General features: G+C 37.4%; 2 protein-coding genes and 1 long non-coding RNA gene across 6 annotated transcripts; all 3 read left to right on the forward strand.

Moving 5' to 3' along the window:
- Positions 1–966: 966 nt before the first annotated feature.
- Positions 967–1694, forward strand: LOC113293474 (histone H2B.7-like). The gene has a single exon (XM_026542101.1). It carries the CDS (start codon positions 1049–1051, stop codon positions 1481–1483), a length of 435 nt encoding a protein of 144 aa, XP_026397886.1. The 5' UTR covers positions 967–1048; the 3' UTR covers positions 1484–1694.
- A 7980-nt stretch (positions 1695–9674) lies between these two features.
- Positions 9675–15133, forward strand: LOC113299812. 4 transcript variants are annotated; one of them, XR_003335193.1, is made up of 7 exons: positions 9675–9777; positions 9887–9966; positions 10553–10702; positions 10925–10981; positions 11558–11841; positions 13317–14155; positions 14587–15133. It is a non-coding gene; the product is annotated as an uncharacterized LOC113299812 (long non-coding RNA). The 4 variants fall into 4 exon arrangements; XR_003335192.1 differs by having other exon boundaries at positions 11558–11846; positions 13317–15133; XR_003335190.1 differs by having other exon boundaries at positions 13317–15133.
- Positions 15134–16336: 1203 nt separating this feature from the next.
- On the forward strand, positions 16337–19751 carry LOC113293475 (probable pectinesterase 68). Its single transcript, XM_026542102.1, has 5 exons — positions 16337–16742; positions 16834–17023; positions 17469–17675; positions 17782–18020; positions 19439–19751. Exons 1-5 carry the CDS (start codon positions 16375–16377, stop codon positions 19593–19595), a joined length of 1161 nt encoding a protein of 386 aa, XP_026397887.1. The 5' UTR covers positions 16337–16374; the 3' UTR covers positions 19596–19751.
- The last annotated feature ends 2322 nt before the right edge of the window (positions 19752–22073 follow it).

A 22073-nucleotide genomic window follows, 5' to 3' on the forward strand; every position in this document is an offset into this window, starting at 1 on the left:
AAACTGGATGCATCCCGTGTAAATTAAAAAATAAGAAAAAATATTTGAAAATTGGCAGGATGAAACTGTTTACATCCTGGCTATTTTTACATTTTTGTCCATTTAAACAATATCAAAATCTAAGTGTCCTTTTCACCCAGGAATTATTGGTTTTGGTCTTTTTGACCAATTTTGTGTTTTATGGCTTCGTTGATAAAAATGTAAAGGGTATTACCGGAACTTACAGAAAAGAATAAATGTATTATTAATTTATTAACTGCTTTATATTTCCGATGCAACTTAATAACGAATATGCCCCTATTAACTTGTACTCCCTCGGTCTCTAAAAGATAGGCAAGTTTTTTTATTTGGGTATGTCAAAAAAATAAGTTTGTTTCCATATGTGAAAAGTCAAATTTTATGATTTTACTAGTATACTCATAGAGGGACCACTTCTCTTTCTCTTTTCTCTCTTAATATTAAAGGGGGACCACTTCTCTCTCCCATCTTTCTTATAACAAATACAAAATGAGTGGGGGCCAAGAATAAATTAGAAAAAGATATGAAAAAATGACTGCAATAATTGATTTTCTTAATTTTTTTGTGAAAACCAAACAACTTATCTTTTAGAGAGTGAGGGAGTATACGTGTATACAAGTCGAAAGGATCCTTTAATATAAACACCAGTCGACTGTCCACATCATTGATCCGTATGAAACAGTGCGAACCAATCACAGTCCACCAACACCGTGATGCTTACACCAGTCGACTGTCCACATCATTGATCCGTATGAAACAATACGGACCAATCATAGTCCACCAACACCGTGATGCAAATAACCCAGCTCCTCTCATATGATCCGCCCATTAATTCTAACTTTAATCAACGGTTTGAATATCGATCCGTATGAAACATAACAAACCAATCAGATTCCAGCAGCATCTCTATATAAACGCTCTCTCTCTCTCTGAATCAAAATCACAACATTATTTTACTCTTAAATCTCCCTAGAAAATTCTCTGTCTCACCCACTAAATTTTTTCAGTTTTCCTTCAAGCATTTTCTGTAATGGCACCCAAAGCAGAGAAGAAACCAGCTGAGAAGAAGCCCGCCGAAGAGAAGAAAGCAGAGAAAGCACCAGCAGGGAAGAAACCCAGAGCCGAGAAGAAATTACCAAGCAAGGATGCTTCAACAGCAGACAAGAAGAAGAAGAAATCAAAGAAATCAGTCGAAACTTACAAGATCTACATCTTCAAAGTTCTGAAACAAGTTCATCCTGATATTGGTATCTCAAGCAAAGCAATGGGTATCATGAACAGTTTCATAAATGATATCTTTGAGAAACTCGCTGCAGAATCATCCAGATTAGCAAGATACAACAAGAAACCAACAATCACTTCTCGAGAGATTCAAACTGCTGTTCGTCTTGTTCTTCCTGGTGAATTGGCTAAGCATGCTGTTTCTGAGGGTACTAAAGCTGTTACCAAATTTACTAGTTCTTAATCGTTGTTTCGTGTTTTTTGGTTTTAGAAATTGGGGGTTTGTTTAGTTTCGATGGTTTCAATCTGGGGGTTGAATTAGGGTTTCATATAATGTAAGTAGTAACTCAAATGTTATGAAATGTGTTCCATTTCAATTTCTAATCCAAATATCTTGTCACTGAAATCAATTGTCTAATTTTTGGAAGTGAATCAAATGAAAACAGTTTATGAAATGTGATGATTTAACTGAATTACATTTTGGAATTGATTTTGATTTTTGTAATATTTTCCTTATTTTATTCATTTAAATAGACATAATTAAAGAAAAACCAAGTGAATTTTGGCTTGATTGATTTGATTTTCTGCAAAGAACTAGTGAATTGCTAGTAGTTTTGAGTTTATTTGGTATTCTAAACGTAAACTGGACTGGAAGGTGTCAATTAGCCTTAGCTTACTCTTATGCCACCCTCCAACTTTAGATGATCTGCAGCATTGAGGTTCAGCTATTAGTATCAGAAATGGGGACACAATCATAAGCCTTATAGAGGTTTTGTAGGTCGTTTCTTTTGCAACTTCTTCTTAAAGGCTGCTAGTCAAACCCAGTCCTATTCCTTGGCTTTTGTCTCTTCAGGATGCTGTCAGGTGGGTTCTCCAAGATTGAGGATTTGTTATGGATGAGGATCCCTCTGCAATTGAAGGTTGAAGGGCTCAAAAATCTAATCGAAGGTGTAAAGGTTCAGTGTGTTCTTTGAAGAAATGATTGTGAACCATTCGTATGGAAGCTGTAATTGCTAACTGGACGGAAAAATATTAAAGCCTTTGTAAGTGGTAAGTTTTCTGTTGCTAGTTTGGGGCATGCTATTCTTCTGGCTGACTGGTTGCTAGCATTTTGATAAAAGAAACTTCGAGATTTGCTGAGGACCGTGCAAGGTAAGGTATTTTCTGATTCCTTGACTTGTTAATTAGCTAAAAATCAGGGGGTTTCATCTGCTTGAGTAGCGTTGTCCATTGACTCCCATCACAGTAAATAGTGAATTGTTGTTCTTATGCATTTATGCCTTTTACTTATAGGTTAGTTACAGTTGTTGACAGGCAAATGTTTTGATTGCCGTGGATCGAAGAAGTTGCAAGGCACAGTCTTGCATTCTCCGGTTCCTGTTGAGCTAGCAAAGCTTAGCAATCACATGCCAACTAGTTTAGTAATTGTTGCTTTGCAGGTTCACTAGACAACCATCTATGAATTGGGTTTTGGGTGTCGTAAACGAAAGTAGTCAAGAGTCTGTCTAGTTGAAAATTGTATCCTTTAAGCTCCAAAAATAGATAGTTGTAGAATGAAATGTTCTTTGGGTTCTTTCATACAGTAAAAATAGGCATAGCCGCTTCGGGATCTTATTCCAATTGTTCCAGAAGAAAGAGCATTGTAATGAAAACCTTGTTGAGCTGCGCAATTATTTCTGTAAGGAAGTACTTGAGCAATGTAATGAAAACCTTGAGGCCTAGGGATCTTTCTTGCATGTTTAGCCATGGCCTATGAGAAAAGCAACACAACCAAGTTTGAGAACCAATTTGTTCATCTGTTTCGAGCAATACACAGCAGTTCACATAAGCTACAAGAACTAACTCCTACGCTACAAGCATCAAGACTAGTATTGAGCTACAATCCCTGCTGTAAATTAACAAAAGAAGTTTAAGGTAGCTAATGCTAGTAACCAAAATTGCAACCAAGTAGGATATCTATTGTTATTCTAAATCCTGACATAAACAACAAAGTGAAGAAAGAAGAATCATACTACCTTGTATCTGTTATCTTCAAGCATACTTATTACATTTGCATCTTTCATGTGAAACAGTCCCATATAGCTAACACAGTCTGTGTGTTTGTGATCCAGTGTCTTGTTAGAATAACTATATTTAAATGGTGCAGGGGTGCTATTACTGTACATGGTTTCATATGCATTATCAAGTGGAGCTAATTAATTGCAAATTTTGCTATGGAAAGATCTATTTTACGGACGCCCTGGCCGAGGTCATTGAAGCAAGTTTTTGTATCATGGTATAATCATCATACACACAGACAATCAATAAACTTGCATTATGAATAAGAGGTTTAGTTTCTTAAAGCCTTAAAACCCTTTACAAAATCAAGCATTTCAGTGTGTTTCAATTATATTACATTACATCCGATGCACAAAGCAAAAGTGTAAGGAAGAAAAGAAAATCAGAATGCCATGAGGAGATTAGGCTTATGGACTGATAGATGTTTAATTTTCCGAACCCCTATATGTTTGCTTTTCCACTCTATGCGCGCCCTGACGCTGTCTCCATGGTTCTTTTTAGCATACTTGCTCACCTGCTTCGGTTTAGCAGTAATCTTGTTCCCTGCCTTTTCTTGTTTTTCCTCGCAATGTAATTTCCTTTTAGCAGCTTCAACTTTGGGCTCCTGAATGAACTACATCATCTTGTTTTTCTTGAACTTGATACGAAAGATTCTTATACATATTGGTCCCTATTAAGGAAAGCGATATATTAGGAAAGTGTCGTAATATCTTTCCATAGACTGACCACTACGGTCTTGGAAAGATATTACGACACTTTCCTATTAAGGAAAGCGATATATTAGGAAAGTGTCGTAATATCTTTCCAAGACCGTAGTGGTCAGTCTATGGAAAGTATTGTCCATGTAAGTCACGAATTTGAGACCCATAAGGAAAGGCTCAAGTTCGTGCTTTAGGAAGGATTGTTCACCAAGTTTGAGTCATGTATAAATAGCTACGGCATTACAATGAATAAAATAAGAACAAGATTTACCTAAGTTTTAACATGGCATCACGAGCCAGTTGAAAACCCTAAAAAAAAAAAAAAAAGAAGAAAAGAAAATCGTTGAGAATGGGTGGTGACGTAGAATCATCAAACAAAGACAAGAATATAGAATATGATACGCAGAGGAAGAATCCAGTATATCACCTAGGATCGAGTGACGGTCCAGGTATTATCATCACACCGGTTGTTCTAAAAGGACATAACTATGATGAATGGGCTAGAGCCATAAGAAAATCATTAATAGCTAAGAGGAAGTTTGGTTTCATTGATGGAACAATCAAAGAACCTAAAGAAAGTGACCAGTTGGAAGAATGGGTTGCAATTCAGTCGATGCTTGTCTCCTGGATCAGCAACACGTTGGAGCCGTCACTCAGATCGAGTTTGGGAGACTATGATGATGCCAACTTGTTGTGGAACCACTTGAAGAGACGGTTTTGTGTTGTAAGTGGAACACGGACATGCCATCTAAAGACATCTTTAAGTGAGTGTAAACAAAAGCGAACAGAAAGTGTGGCTGCCTATTTTGGAAGATTGAATAAGATATGGGATGAGATGATCACATATATGAAGGTACCAACGTGTAGGTGTGGCAAGTGCGAGTGTGATATTGCAACACAGGTTAGTACTTTGAGAGAAGAAGATTTACTACATTATTTCTTAATTGGACTAGACGCTGTCTATGGTTCCTTGCGTGAACAATTGTTGGCAAGAGATCCACTTCCTTCAATAGATGTAGCATATCAGACAATGGTAAATTCAGAACGTCTCAGAATAGGAGATGTAGCTGCCACAACAGAAGTTCATGACAATGTGATAGCGTTCAAGGTACAATCTGATCAACGTACTCTCAGTAACACATATGATCCTAACAAATATTGCAAGCATTGTAGCAGACAAGGACACTCGGATGAAGGTTGTTTTCAGCTTATTGGATATCCTGAATGGTGGGGAGATAAACCTAGAAGTGGAAGAGGATATGGTCGAGGAGGAAGAACCGGTGGTAGAGGTCGTGGTGGATTTGCGAATGACAGAGGAGGTAGAGGACAAGGAACTGGCAACCAGGTTCGAGCACATAATATAAATATATCAGAGACAAAGCAGTCAAGTGGTACATATTCCTCAGACGGCTCAGATTTGATGGGAGTAACCGCAACACAACTCAAACAGGTGCTTGAGTTTTTGAATGCAAAGAAAAATACGTCCCAGCTTCAAGGTAAGCAAACTAAACCGACTTGGATTATAGACACGGGAGCTACAAATCATGTCACGTGTAGAAGAGATGACATGATTGATGTGAAAGATATTGTGATGTGTACTGTTGGACTCCCAGATGGAAAATATGCACAATCTGAGAAAATAGGGACTATTATTCTGCAGGGCGGTTTGAGACTTGATAATGTGCTTTATGTGCCTCAAATAACTTGTAACCTAATTTCAGTCACACAACTTATTGATGAGTTAGTATGTACGGTACAATGTACTAACAGTTTATGTCTTATACAGGACCGGTTGACGAGGAAGGTGATTGGAGTGGGTGAACGGCAAGGTGGACTATATATTTTCTGTGGTGTGCCTCAAGTTGAAGTTATGGCGGTCAGTGGAGATTCATACGAGCTGTGGCATCGACGAATGGGACATCCATCAGAAAAAGTATTGCAAAGGTTGCCGGGTGTGAGTAGATTAAAGAAGCATAATGAAGTTTGTGACATTTGTCCAAGAGCGAAACAACATATGAGTAGTTTTGCTAGTAGTCTCAGTAAATCCAGTTGTATTTTTGAGTTGGTTCATATAGATTTATGGGGTCCTTATAGGGCTACATCGTCTTGTGGAGCACAGTATTTTTTGACAATAGTAGATGATTTTTCAAGAGGTGTGTGGATTCATTTGCTTCAAAATAGAACCGCAGTTGAACAAACGTTTCTTGATTTTATTGCTCTTGTGAAACGACAATTTGATAAAGATATCAAAATTGTTAGAAGTGATAATGGTACCGAGTTTAATTCATTGCGTGTATATTTTAAGACTAATGGGATAGTTTTTTAAACATCGTGTGTTGGTACTCCGCAACAAAATGGAAGAGTGGAGAGAAAGCATCAACATATATTGAATGTGGCAAGGGCCTTGAGATTTCAAGCCAACTTGCCAATACGGTTTTGGGGAGAATGCGCATTGACGGCTGCGTATTTGATTAATCGTACGCCTACACCTATTCTGAAAAATAAAACTCCATATGAAATATTGTTTGGAAAGCAACCTCCGTATAATCAGTTGAAGGTGTTTGGATGCCTGTGCTATGTGCATGATCAAAGTAATAAAGGGGATAAATTTGCAAGTAGAGGAAGGAGGTGTGTTTTTCTTGGTTATCCGTTTGGTAAAAAGGCATGGCAAGTATATGACTTGGATGCAAGAAAATTTCTAGTGTCAAGAGACGTCCAGTTTTGTGAGAATAGTTTCCCATATAAGAATGAAGCATCTATGTCGCAGCAGACAATAATTTCGACTGACACCGAGACTGATCAGCCTGGTCATTCAATTGAGACCGAGGTGACTGGTGTATCAGCTGAGAATGATCAGTTGAGTCCAGCGTTTGACTGGAGTGATGATGAAGATGTAACAGCGACAGAAGGAGAAAGTGCAGCAGTACCAGGCGTAACAGCGACAGTAGGAGAAGCTATAGGTATACCAGGCGTAACTGCGACAGTGGGAGAAGCTGTAGGTATACCAGGTGTGACTGCGACAATAGGAGAAGGTGTAGCAGTTCAAGATGTAACTGCGATAGAAGGAGAAAGTGTAGCAGTTCAAGAGCGATCTGCTGAGCTTGTGAGTCCGGGCAATGACGTTGCAGTAGAAGGTGATATGGGTAAAGGAAAGCGTACGAAGATTCCATCGAGTAGGCTTAAGGGATTTGTGACGCACACCATTCGAGAAAATAGTCCATCTCATCTTCATTCATCACAATCATCCTCCTCAGGTACGCCGTATCCTTTGACATATTATGTTAGTTGTGATAGATTTTCTACAACGTATAAGAAATTTCTTGCAGCTATAACGGCTGGTTCTGCACCTCGCAACTTTAAAGAAGCTATGAAACATCTAGGATGGCAGAAAGCCATGGAAGAAGAAATACGAGCACTAGAAGAACAAGGTACCTGGGAATTGCAAGAATTGCCGGAGGGCAAGAGGGCACTAGGAAGTAAATGGATATATACAGAGAAGTATGATGAAAATGGGAATTTGGTTCGTTTAAAAGCAAGATTGGTGATCTTTGGAAATCATCAAGTAGAAGGCTTAGATTACAAAGAGACTTTTGCACCTGTAGCAAAAATGACAACAGTGCGTACTTTTCTAGCTGTTGCAGCTGTTAAAAATTGGGAAGTACATCAGATGGATGTACACAATGCGTTTCTACATGGAGATTTGGAGGAAGAGGTGTATATGAAAATACCACCGGGATTTGCGAAAGGTAATCCTAATATGGTATGTAAAATGAAGAAATCGTTGTATGGTTTGAAACAGGCTCCACGTTGTTGGTTTGCAAAACTATCAACAGCTTTGAAGAATTACGGTTTTCGGCAATCTTATTCAGACTATTCTCTTTTCACTATGATCAAAGGAAAGATGCAACTTAATGTTTTGGTGCATGTGGATGATTTGATTGTTGCAGGAAATAATATAGTGGAGCTTAATAAATTTAAAACATATTTGGGACAGTGTTTCAAGATGAAAGACTTGGGAAAATTGAAATATTTTCTGGGCTTGGAGATAGCTCGCAGTAAGCAAGGTATTTATATTTGTCAATGGAAATATGCATTGGAAATTATTATGGAGACGGGGTTATTAGGAGCAAAACCAGCAGAGTTTCCGATGGAAACTAATCATCGTCTAGCTTTGGCAACAGGGCCGTTGCTGAGTGATGCAGAAAAGTATCGTCGACTGATAGGAAGATTGATTTATCTGGCTGTGACTAGACCGAATCTAGCTTATTCTGTGCATACTTTGTCACAGTTTATGCAACATCCAAGACAAGAACATTGGGAAGCTGCACTTCGTGTGGTTAGATATTTGAAAAAGAATCCTGGGCAAGGAATTCTGTTGCGCTCTGATAGTAGTCTAAGTTTAAAAGGCTGGTGTGATTCAGATTGGGCAAGATGTCCTTTGACTAGACGATCATTGACAGGGTGGTTTGTACTTCTTGGAGATTCACTAGTGTCTTGGAAGACCAAAAAGAAGTACACAGTTTCTCGTAGTTCAGCTGAAGCAGAATACAAATCTATGGCTGCAGCTACTTGTGAATTGAAGTGGTTGAAGCAATTACTAGGTGATTTGGGAGTTCGTCATACACAGGGAATGAGTCTCCTTTGTGATAGTTAGTCGGCATTGTATATTGCTCAGAATCCCGTTTTTCACGAAAGAACCAAACATATAGAGGTGGATTGTCATCTCATCAGGGATGCGATAGTACAGAAAATTATTTCACCCTCTTATACGCCTACAGAGTTGCAGTTGGCGGATATCTTCACAAAATCATTAGGCCGAGTTCAGTTTCAAAGTCTTTTGTCCAAGATGGGCATTTGTGACCTACATGCTCCGTCTTGAGGGGGTATTAAGGAAAGCGATATATTAGGAAAGTGTCGTAATATCTTTCCAAGACCGTAGTGGTCAGTCTATGGAAAGTATTGTCCATGTAAGTCACGAATTTGAGACCCATAAGGAAAGGCTCAAGTTCGTGCTTTAGGAAGGATTGTTCACCAAGTTTGAGTCATGTATAAATAGCTACGACATTACAATGAATAAAATAAGAACAAGATTTACCTAAGTTTTAACAGTCCCTGGTATCTTTCTCACCCTAAGCCTGAGAATGCATCTTTCTCTTGGTTCAGTTTGTTGTTTCAAATCAACAACAACAGCTGGTTCAACAACTCTTAGTGAATCATCTTCAAAATCACTCCCAAATAAACGATCATACACATATCGTTTTTGATCAAGCAACTGCAACTCACCCCCCTCTGCCATGATTTTACTAAAAGAAGAAGTATAAAGAAGCAAAAAGAATAGAGAGAATTCCTAGACTTATGAAATCTTTTGCTGCACCAGGCCTTCAGTTCTCTGAATTTTTTTGTTATGTTTCTGATTGAGAGCTTGGTATTTGTAGTATTACTGAAGATGATATTTGGAAAGGCTTCTAAATCTTAGCTTGCGAGCATATGGTCTGGTTTCTCATATAAGACGCTGCACTTGATGGCAAGTGCTAAATAACACCCGAGTTTGACACCGGTATACCAGCCAGAGGCTCCAGAGTTCAGTCACAAACATAACCGTGTGAATTCACGCGGTTCGAGTTAGGATTAAATCGGGGTAAACCTGGTTCAGAATCGTATGGCGGTCATTTGTAGGGCCTTCCCGCTTTCCTCTTCAGATTCTCTCTCCTTCTAATTCTTTTCTGCTAAAATTCCCAGTTTCTTCTTTCTCTCTCGAGAATCTCCTTTGAAGAATCAGGTCTCAAATCTCTCTTACACATGATAATCTTTTGATTCTCTTAATTGTTACTGTTTATTTTGATTTTTATGTGTCAATTTCTGGTGAGAATTTGATGACATTGTGTCAGGTGGAACTGCATCTAATGTTGTCGTTCCGGTTTCTGATGACGGTTGAAGTATATACTGCACAAATTGTTGCGTGTACTTGGTAATTTTAATTAACAAGTTAGATTTCTTCCAAATGATGTTCTGATGTTTGATTGAAACTAAATCTGCCTTTTCCTATTCAAAACTAGTCTGTATTTGTTTGTTTTGGAAACTTGAATTAGGTATCATGAGTTTGTTCATTTTAATTCACTGAAGACTTTATCCATCACTTGATGTCTACTCAATTTGATGATTAATGGTGCACGTAGTTTTGGAGAGCCTGCCTATCCCGCTTTCACCTTTTCCACTTTAATGTGGTAAGATTTGAAATAAATGACATTTTGAACCAGGTTTCATGCTGTACTCCTTAGACTGTTACCACTATTGGGAGGAGTCAACAATTAGAAATATCTCTTGCTTGACTGATCAAAGAATGTCAAAATCACGATTTGCTTCTTGGTTAGCATTTTAAAACATGTGATAAATCTTTTCTTTACTCAAAATTACTTACACTCTGAGAATTTCTTGTGGTTTTCCTGTTTTTTCCTAGCATTGTTTATCTTCTTCGGTCGATTTTATGTGGTGGTGTTATCAAGTCAAATTGTCTTTAGATTCTTAATTTTAGATTTCTGTTATTGTTTTGCTAGGTTCCGTGGTCATGGGACTGTTGAATTAGTGTGCTGAGTTCAGAATTTGACAGGTATGATATTGTTGAAGGAGTGCACCCTTTATAGAATGGTGTATCAAAACCCCACAGAGAAACCATCAGAGCCTTTTTGGCTTATTTCGAAAATCAGGTATCTAGTCTTCGACTTCAGTTTAAAAAAGGAAGTTTTAGAAGATCCACTTTTAATACCTCCTTGTTTGAGTCTCTTGCTTGATGCATGTTGTTATTTTTTCAAATGAGTTCTCTTTTTCCATTTCCATTGCAGTTGTGTTCAATGACATGTCCTTCTAGTTACGTAGTAGATTTTTGCTTCTCCAAAATTTTGACCCTAATATTTGACACTTTCTGATAGATGACACATTACACAGATCCTCCGGCGGGCAAGTGAATTGTTTGGTTTCAGCAGAAGGTATTATTTTCCGCTTGGATGGATCAAACTCAGATTATGCTTTTACTTGTCATAAAATGATTCCTTGGCATTATTACATCAGTCATCTCCACTAAACCTGGGGAAGGTGGTTGAGTTGGCTATGGAGTAAGAAAGTCAATGAAATGTGATGATTTAACTGAATTACATTTTGGAATTGATTTTGATTTTTGTAATATATTCCTTATTTTATTCAGTTAAATAGACACAATTGAAGAAAAACCAAGTGAATTATAGGCTTGATTGATTTGATTTTCTGCAAAGGACTAGTGAATTGCTAGTAGCTTTGAGCTTATTTGGTATTCTAAATGTAGATTGGAAGATGTCAATTAGCCTTAGCTTATTCTTATACTTTGAGTTTATTTGGCCTTAGCTTATTCTTTGCCACCTTCAAACTTTAGATAATGTGCAGCATTGAGGTTCAGCTATTAGTATCAGAAATGTGAACTGAACACAATCATAAGGCTTATAGAGGTTTTGTAGGTTGTTTCTTTTGCAACTTCTTCTTAAAGGCTGCTAGTCAAACCCAGTCCTATCCCTTGGCTTTTGTCTCTTCAGGATGCTGTCAGGTGGGTTCTACATGATTGAGGATTTGATATGGATGAGGATCCCGCTGCAATTGAAGGTCGAAAGGCGCAAATATCTATTTGAAGGTGTAAAGGTTCATTGTTTTCTTTGAAGAAATGATTGGGAACCATTCATATGGAAGCTGTAATTGCTAACTGGATGGTAAAAATATTAAAGCCTCTGTAAGTGGTGTGGGAGCATGCTATTCTTCTTTCTGACTGGCTTGCTGGCCCTTTGATAAAAGAAACTTCAAGACTTGCTGAGGACCATGCAAGGTAAGGTATTTTTTGATGTTCCTTGACTTGTTAATTTGCTGAAAATCAGGGGTTTCGTCTGCTTGAGTAGCTTTGTCCATTGACTCCCATCACTGTTAATAGTAAATTGTTATTCTTATGCATTTTTGCCTTTTACTTAGAGGCTAGTTACAGTTGTTGAGAGTGCTTTAGTCAAAATCAGTTAACTCGGGCAAACATTTCGATTGCTGTGGATCGAAGAAGTTGCACGGCACAGTCTTGCATTCTCTGATTCCTCTTGCGCTAGCAAAGCTTAACAATCACATGTCAACTAGTTGGGTAATTGTTGCTTTGCATGTTCACTAGACTACCATTTATGAATTGGGTTTCGAATGTCGTATAGGAAAGTAGTCAAGAGTCTATATCATCTGCAATTTATGGTGTATCTGAAAACATTCCCTGTAGAATGAAATGTTCTTTGGTTTATTCGTTCATACAGTAAAAATAGGCTTAGCCGCTTCGGGATCTTATTCCAATTGTTCCAGAAGAAAGAGCATTCTAATGAAAACCTTGTTGAGCTACACAAGTATCTCTGTAAAAAAAGTACTAGAGCAATGTAATGAAAACCTTGAGGCCTAGGGAACTTTCTTGCCTGTTTAGCTATGGCCTATGAGAAAAGCAGCACCAAACACAACCAAGTTTGAGAACCAATTTGTTCATCTGTTTCGAGCAATGCAAAGCAGTTCACATAAGCTATAAGACCTAAATCCAACCCTACAAGCATCAAGACAAGTATTGAGCTACAATCCCTGCTGTAAATTAACAAAAGAAGTTTAAAAAAGCTTATGGGTCTAGCTAGTAACCAAAATTCCAGCCAAGTAAGACATCTATTTTTATTCTAAATCCTGACATAAAACAAAGTGAAGGAAGAAGAATTCTGTTATCTTCAAACATACTAATTACATTTGCATCTTTCATGTGAAACCGTCCCATATAGCTAACACAGTGTCTGTGTGTTTGTGATTCAGTGTCTTGTTAGAATAACTTTATTTGAATGGTGCAAGGTGCTATTACTGTACACGGTTTAATTTTCATTATCAAGTGGAGCTAATTAATTGGAAATTTTGCTATGAAAAGATCTATATTACGGGCGCTCTGCTCGAGGTCATTGAAGCAAGTTTCTGTTTCATGGTTTCATCTTATATGTGGATCGCGGACGTTGTGCGTGATCTTATGTTTTTAAGTTTGTAGGTGAATGGCATATTTTCTTACAGCAACAAGTGTTGCTGTCTTAGATTGAATTTCTTTACCTCAAGCAAGAAAATCTTTTTCCTGACTGAAATTTTGGAAGTTTTCCTCTGTTTTCCTTTCTATTGTTAACATCTTTTAAGTTCTCATTACTTATCTCATTTAGTCTGTCTTGCTGATTCATTCATTTTTCTATTAGCTTTAGGTTAAGTGGTTCTGGTATATAGATTATAACCGACATTTTTTTTTTGCTGTTTTTTGCTGAGCAGAAAGTAGAATTTAGCAGCCAGTACCTTTTTTCTAAGGGGTAACTCTACCCAAAAACTGTTGATGAAGCCACAAGAAGAGTGGATCCCACGCTGTGTTATAACTTGTAACTTGTAAGTCATCCCAAGAAATTCAAGTATAAAGAAAGACAAATCTGATGCATGGAATCCCTTGATTTCTTAACTTCAAATTTCAGTTCAAAACTTTCTGGTTGGAGGCAACATATTCTGTCATCTGCTGGTAGAACTGTGCTGTAAAAGTCAGTTTTATCTTCTATTGCAACACTCTCAATGGTTGCATGTATTCTTCTAAAAGGTGTTTTCAACATATAACGAAGATACAAAGGTCATTCTGGTGCGGATATGACACATCACACATAAAGCTTTACTTCGTATCACGGAGGAAGATTTGCAAGTCAAAGATGGATGGGGAATAGAGATATGGAGTGGGTTAAACTACCTGGAGATTCCTTACAAAGCCAAATGCAATGTGGGTTGAAATTCCAAAGGCTAGATATCTGAAAAATTCAGATTTCTGGACTAAAGAATTCACTACTGGTTGTTCATCAACATGGAGTGGCATAATTTCAGTTAGACCAATACTAGCAGATAACTGCTGCTGGCTAGTTGGAAATGGCTCTTCTATCAGAATATGGGAAGACCCATGGATTCCAGGTTTCAAACCTTCCATAGCATGTTTCTGAATTGTTGTCTCTGCAACAACTAACACAGGTTTGGAATGTTCTTCACTCACTATTCTCTCCAACTGAGGCTACTGCTACCAGTTCCATCCACATTATGGGAGACAATGAACTGAAAGGCTTGATTAAAAACACCCACAGGTAACTCTACCGCAAATTCTTGTTATAAGTTATTGGCTGGTAATATACCTTCATGCTCTAGTTTGCCTAGAAATTATTTTGGAGAAATAAGCAAATGTCTCCTAGAAGTCAGACCTTTGCGTGACAACTTTTACATAACGGCATTGGTGTGAGGTATAACATACATCGTTTCATAAACAAATGTAAGCCTGAATGTGTTCTACGTAAGTCAGCTCTAGAATGATTCAGTGGGTCATTTATTCTTTGAATCTGCTTACTTTAGAAAAGTGTTTGAAGACTCCACCCATAATCTGGTTATTTCACTGAGCAATAAGCAAGAGACCCTTTATTTAGAATTGGTTACATCATGATGATAATTTCAAAACTTTCAATATTGGTGCTTGCATTCCGTGGAAATTTGGGAATTGAGGAACAGAATGTTATTTGAGCAGCAAGAATTCTCTGGTACCGCAATTCCGTCACAAGCTTATGAAGATTGGTCTTGATTTCAAACTGCACAGCGAAGAGTCAATGCACTACGCTTGGCCATCTACCTTCTCGTTTGCGCACTTCAAGTCTTCAGCATCTGAAACTCCTACAAATCAAAGACAATGGGTTCCTCCTACTTCACACATAAAGATTAATGTGGATGCTGCCTTCGGAAACACAGATGGGGTTGCTGCTGCAATTGCTAGAGATTCTAACGGAAACATCTAGGAAGCCTGACCAAAATCTTTTATGCTTCTTCTGCTCTTATGGAAAGCTTTGACTTACTTGCTGGGCTTGGAAAACATAAATGTATCTAATTGGTGGCAAGACGAGAATGTATCTAATTGGTGGCAAGACAAGAGAGTGATCAGGATTATGAGCTGGCTCTTGTGTCCACCAGTTGAGTTGGTCTGACAGGTAGTTGTGATTGTAGTTGTACCAGCCGAACCGAAACAATTAAGCAAGCAAAAAGAACTAAAGTCTTAAACTGCAAGAGTTTATTTTGACAGGATTTTCTTGGTTTTGAGGGCCAATTTCACTACTCACAAACCCCGTAACTAGCAGACCTACCTGCATTCATTTTTCAATGCAGTCCCAAACTAATTTCTTTATTTTGATAAATTTACTATAGAATGTTCACAAATTTTTTTTTTACTCTAGTCTCTGAGTAGATTTGATTTTGTCTTGTCAATGGGTGTGGTCCATGTTCGGTTGAGATTCCAACTTTCAAAAAGCGATTTTTCTTTTAAGTGGATTGTGGGCCATTAATCCTGTATGATTCCCATACCCGTGATTGAGCAGGGTTTCTGACTTCCTCCATTTGGCAATGACCACCTCTTTTATGTTATCCTCCTTCTGTTTCTTGTAGAGTTTGGAACATGGATAGTGATCCAAGGTGACCGTTAGAATCTAAGGTAAAAATGCAACTATTTCTTCAATAATTTATCTCAGTGGCAACGCAATGATGAAGTAGTATTATTTGTCACCTAGTAGATTTCCAACTCAAGTGGCTTGAGTAGGGAGCCGTTCAATAACCATGGTAACTTTTCTGGTGTCAAACTCTTTTACTGCGACACTGTCTTGATGTAGATTGTGACAAAACTCTTATTGATTCAATCATTTCGGAAATTTATTATTTGTCTCACTATAAATGTTTAATTGTTGTCAAGAACAATTTAATTTCATAGTCCATAATAATACATCAACGGTTATCAAACTGTCCCATTCAGTTTGGTGTGACCATAATAAGCCAACAAAATTGAAGCAGCATCTTTTTAAGAAGATAACAAAAACAGATAATTGAACCTAGCTAGAGTGCTGAGCCACGAGCATTGTGACAGAAAAACAGACCGTTGGAAGAGACTACTAGTACAGTATATATAAACCCATATTCCTATTCATCAGAAAAAACAGACAGAGAATTAAGGGGTGTCATAGTTCAGACCCAGCAACTTCTTCTTCTTCTTCTTCTTCTTCTTCTTCTTCTTCTTCTTCTTCTTCTTCTTCTTCTTCTTCTTCTTCTTCTTCTTCTTCTTCTTCTTCTTCTTCTTCTTCTTCTTCTTCTTCTTCTTCTTCTTCTTCTTCTTCTTCTTCTTCTTCTTCTTCTTCTTCTTCTTCTTCTTCTTCTTCTTCTTCTTCTTCTTCTTCTTCTTCTTCTTCTTCTTCTTCTTCTTCTTCTTCTTCTTCTTCTTCTTCTTCTTCTTCTTCTTCTTCTTCAACTAGTTTTCTGCTGTGCACTATTAATCAATTTAATGGTGTCCCTTACTAACAAGGCAGCTGCAGTCTCCTTCTCCTTCTCTTATTTCATTTTGTATTTATTCTTGTTTTTCGTCTCAACAACAACACTATTAGCTACACCTACGAACTATAATGATAAATACTTATCATCTTCAACGCAACAGCTTACATCGTCATCAATATCAAACACGACGAATGATACGCAGAAGCCGCAACAATATCATAATCATGGGCACCACTGGGTTGGACCGTCCGGTCACCTGTTTATCACGGTTGACGCTAGTGGTATGGGTGATTTCCTGTCTGTTCAAGCTGCTGTTGAATCTGTTCCTAACAACAACACGAAAAATGTTCTTATAAAGATTAATGCCGGAGTTTACATGTATGTTATATATATGCACATTATTGTTCTTATATAAATTCTTTGAATTAATATGAAGTGTTTTTAATTCATCATACAATCTCTCTTGCAGTGAAAAGGTTGTAATAGAGGCGACGAAGCCTTACATAACTTTCCAAGGGGAAGGAAAGGAAAAGACTATCATACAGTGGCATGATCGAGCGAGTGATCGTGGTCCCAATGGCCAACAACTAAGAACATATAGAACAGCTTCTGTTACCGTTCTTGCTAATTTTTTCTCTGCTAGAAACATTAGTTTCAAGGTATACCTGAGTATATTTATTTTCTTCTGCTCAAGAAATACATTTGAGAACCAGTTCAAACACAAGCTACTCCAAGAAAGGGGCCGGATTTACTCCACTTAGCTAAGTACATTTTCCCAATGTATTATTACTACGTACTTTCTCATTTATTAATACCGTAACGTTTTAACCGATCAAAAAAATAAAATACCGTAACGTTTAGCATATGGAACTTGCATTTATTCTTTAGTAGCACTTGTGAGATCCACAAGGAGATGAACGAGTAGGTCAATATGATCAATGGAAATCACGTCGCAGACAATTAGCTCATTGTAGTATCGTGATCACCTAGTAAATGAAAATTTTGTATACACCGAAGAAAATATTGTTGAAATTTAGCTTTTATTATGACCAAACTGTTTCAACTTGTGATAACTTAATGACATGTGGTCACATGTATTTGAAGAATACATCACCAGCACCTATGCCAGGAATGCAAGGATGGCAAGCAGCAGCATTTAGGATATCAGGGGACAAGGCTTACTTCTTTGGTTGTGGATTTTATGGTGCACAAGACACCCTATGTGATGACGCAGGTCGACATTATTTCAAGGAGTGTTTCATCGAGGGTTCAATTGACTTCATCTTTGGAAATGGACGTTCCATGTACAAAGTACGTTAATCCATACATACATAATTGTCATTGCATGTGTACCCTTTAGAGAATTTCTTTCTAACGAAAGTATTCTTTTAATTGTTGTATTGGTGGTCTGATATAGGGTTGTGAACTGCACTCAATAGCAAGGAGGTTTGGTTCAATAGCTGCACACGCTAGAACTTCACCGGACGAAAAAACAGGTTTTGCGTTTGTGAATTGCCGTGTAACTGGAACAGGTCCGCTCTATGTGGGTCGTGCCATGGGTCAATACTCGAGGATCGTTTACTCCTTCACATACTTTGACGACATCGTGGCACGAGGTGGTTGGGATGATTGGGACCATTCGAGCAACAAAAACAAGTACGTATAAACAAGAATTCCCAACTGCTGTGAGGTTTCAGGAAGACACTATGAGATACTAGATCTGCTCAATATGGATATATATATACTAGGTATCACCCGGCCGTAGGCCGGGTGATATATTTTTCTTTTTCGTTTTCGTTTTGTTGTTTGATTGGCCGGTCCGTATTCTACGAAATTTTTTTTTAGTCATTCGCAAAACTAATTAGATTATAACGGTCAAACATCGAGCTTATAAGTTAGTTCGGACTTGCATCCCTAATATTTGTGGTTGTGTCAAATTAGCCGGGGCTTACAGCCCCGGCCGTTGTCCCTTGAGGATACCATAGTATTTTGTTGATCGGGTCAAATTAGCCGGGGCCGTGGTCCCTTGAGAATACTATAGTATTTTGTTGGTCAGGTCAAATTAGTAGGGGCTTACAGCCCCGACCGTGGCCCTTAAACATTCCCTAATGTTTTGTTAGTCGGGGTTGTGACACTTAAATCTCGCACATAAATCTTTACCATGTTTTTTATTTTATTTGTTTTTTAAAAATAGCTTTTAGATTAGTTGAGGCTAACTTAAATTTTCTTGAGAAAGTTATGGTACAAATCATTATGCTTATTGGATGATTGAACGTTCGATGGACCAGAGTATATCTGGTGTATACGGATAATCTTCATGGAGAGTCATCCACCAAACATAAGCCAAACAGACCCTTAGCCATATGTTTTCCGTGGAGATGTATTAGTAAGGAGATATTTGGTTGCATTAAACATAAAACCTCTTACCCAATTCACTCCTCTTCCTCTATTAGGTTTTCTTTCTTCTCCTTTCCTCTTTAGACCAATTTTTTTTTAAAAATCATCAGCTCTGTTTTCTTTTATTTCACCGTATCCATCCTTTAAATCATCCATAATAATAACTTAGTATTATTATGATATAGAGAGACGAAGTTAAGAATTAGAAGTCGTTAATGGAGGGGAAGAACTATAGATAGAAGACCATCTGTTGGTGAAACCGTTAAAGAATGACGCTCTTCTGTTCTATAAATACATCTACTTAGTATTAGCCTATATTAACGGAAACTTAGTCAAATTAGAAAATCCGACGCTGCAGTCAAATTAAGAAATCCAAGGATCCGACGCTGTTAAATAATCTTTAGAATCATATTTTTATTAGGAAGCCAAGGGATCGGACGGACGTCTATATAGGACATATAACCGATCAATCTCCATCGTGGGATGACGAAATCGATGGTCGGATTTGTAAGACTACACACACCACTTCTTTTTATAATATATATATATATATATTCTCTTTTGATGATATATATCTGCATGTGCCATATAGATCAATGTGTGTGTGTAAGCATACAGACCTAGATGATTCTAATTGAGTTGTGTGTTTTCATAACTGGTGTAACTACGGCCTGCAGGACAGCGTTTTTCGGGGTGTACAAGAGCTGGGGACCAGGAGCTAATGCAGTGAGAGGAGTATCTTGGGCAAGAAAACTGGATTATGAAACCGCCCATCCCTTTATTGCCAAGAGCTTCGTTAATGGAAGACACTGGATAGCTCCCTCTGATGCTTGAACCTCTCTTTCTTATACATTTGTTTCTTTGGTGTTATTAGAAATCCACACAATTGTACCTAGAGAAATTCTCATATAGAAAGTTGGCTCATACATCTCCAAATTCATATATTTGTTCATTTTTTTTTTTGAAGTTAGTTAATGTTCATTTTGTTGTGTCTACCATAATTGATTTTTTCGGCTTAATGCAATGTAATTATAATCTTATAAACATGATGGACTTAGATTCTTCTCTCATATCTCATTTGTATTTCCCCGTTAGTTACAAATGCATGTGGCCGTGCCCAAAATTAAAATTTTGTGAACAAAGATAAGACAGGCAAGTTTTACATGTTTATTTATCTGTTTATAAATGAATTCATTTGACTGTTTTGTATGGATATTCATGCTTAGTTATGTAAAAGATGGAGCTAATCCGCATATAAAACTACAGACAACTGTTAATAAATCAACGAGTCGTGTAATCATGTTAAATACAAATTTGCATATTGAAATGACGGAGGAGATTGAAAATTAGCCTAATGAACAGCCATTCGGATGATGGGAGAAGGTGCACGAGAATCTTTCTTGTTCTTTTTGTTTTTAGGTTGATCTGTTCTACTTGTGTATGTTTAAGTTACAACAATGATGTTCGTATATATTTTTTTTGCGGGAATGCCTGTATAAGAGCAACTTTAAGTAGGCGTAAGTTGCCATCAGCTGGAGAGAGGAAATCGAAATATTGATATATCAATCCAGGTGGAATCCATTTATTTGCTTGCGTACAAACCTAGACATTCTAATCATTTTTGTACGGGAATCACCTTGGGTATTTCTTTTTTTGTTTTGTTTGACAAAGCAAAGACAACTTTCATTAAAAATCAATAAGTCACAAGGAAGTGACAACAAGATACAAAAAGATAAGAAAAAACCATCTGTTTAGATGTGTAAGACAACATTCCAGTTACAAATAATGGTAAATAATGATATATCTTTGAACAAATCAGTGTGATATATCCTCGACATTCTAACCAATTATACAAAGAGCATTTTTTTTTAGCAATGATAAGCTGTTTAAAAGCCCTTGCCTTGTTATTAAAGTATATGTCATTTATTTCTTTCCAAATATTCTACCAGATAGCAAAAGGAAGAAGGCTTCATAGTTTCTTAGCTCTCCTACTGCTCTTCTTAGAACCCCATTCCCATAACACAGATCTAACATTATCTTGATGCACCCAATTAACTCCAAAACTGTCTAGGAAGTAACCGCAAATCTTATTAGTGTAAGAGCAGTGACAGAATAAATGATTATTAGTTTCCGTATAACTCCGGCACAATAAAAAATTTGCATTTTGAACTCTTCCAGCCCGGAAGAGCGAATCTAGTATAGGAGCACCTTCAAAACATAAAGTCCACACCAGAAAAGAAATCTTAAGTGGAATATTTGGGTTCCATAATTGGTTGTGAGGAAATCTAAGGAAACCATCGGTGTCTAGATAATTGTACATATTGGCAACCGTAAAATTATTACCTCCATTCCAAATTCTGATATAATAACCTCATTTGGATCACCAAGGGTTTGAAGAAGAACAATTACCTCCCCCAACTATGTTTCATTCAAATTCCTGCAAAACTTAAGATCCCAAGATGTATCAGAAGAAATCATATCTCTAATCATAGCCTTCTTCGCCTTAGAGAGTTTATACAAATTAGGGAAAGCAAACTGAAGCGGTTGAACACCATTCCAAACATCCTTCCAGAAACTCACACCTGCACCATTTTTAACTTGAAAAGAAGTACTTGCCGAGACCAAATCTTTAGAATTTATAATCCCTTCCCAAAGACTAGAGCCAACAGACATATTAGAAGTATTGGGGAACAAAGCATCATATGCACCACCAAATTTCTCCTGAACGATTTTTCTCCAAAGAGCTTTCTTCTCACTACCGCACCTCCAGATCCATTTAGAATGTAAAGATTTCTTTACTAACTTTAGCTTCTTTGATACCTATACCACCTCTATTCTTCGAAAATGTTGCTCTACACCAACCTACGCAACTCTTTTTCTTTCTAGAAGCTGATGAACCCCATAAAAAATCTCTCATTATCTTATCCAATTCCTTAACAACTGAGATAGGCATTTGAAACATGGTAAGATAGTAAATAGGTAAACTGGACAGAACACTCCATATCATAATCAATCTGCCTCCTTTTGACAAGTAAGTTCTTCTCAGAGCAGAAAGCTTATTATGAAATTTATGAATAACATCTTTCCAAACAGCTTTAGCTTTTGATTTACTCCCTAAGGGAATACCTAAATAGTTGAATGTCAAAGAGGCGAGGACACAACCAAATATCAGCACAAGCTTCACCATTGTGCTAATTACCCAGACCAACAATATCATTCTTTCTAAAGTTTACTTTGAGTCCAGAAATGATCTCAAAGTTCAGTAAAACATTCTTCAGATTAAGCACATGTTCCACGTCATCATCAAGAAAC

This window comes from Papaver somniferum, chromosome 7, assembly GCF_003573695.1.
Source record: "Papaver somniferum cultivar HN1 chromosome 7, ASM357369v1, whole genome shotgun sequence".
Classification (NCBI taxonomy): domain Eukaryota; kingdom Viridiplantae; phylum Streptophyta; class Magnoliopsida; order Ranunculales; family Papaveraceae; genus Papaver; species Papaver somniferum.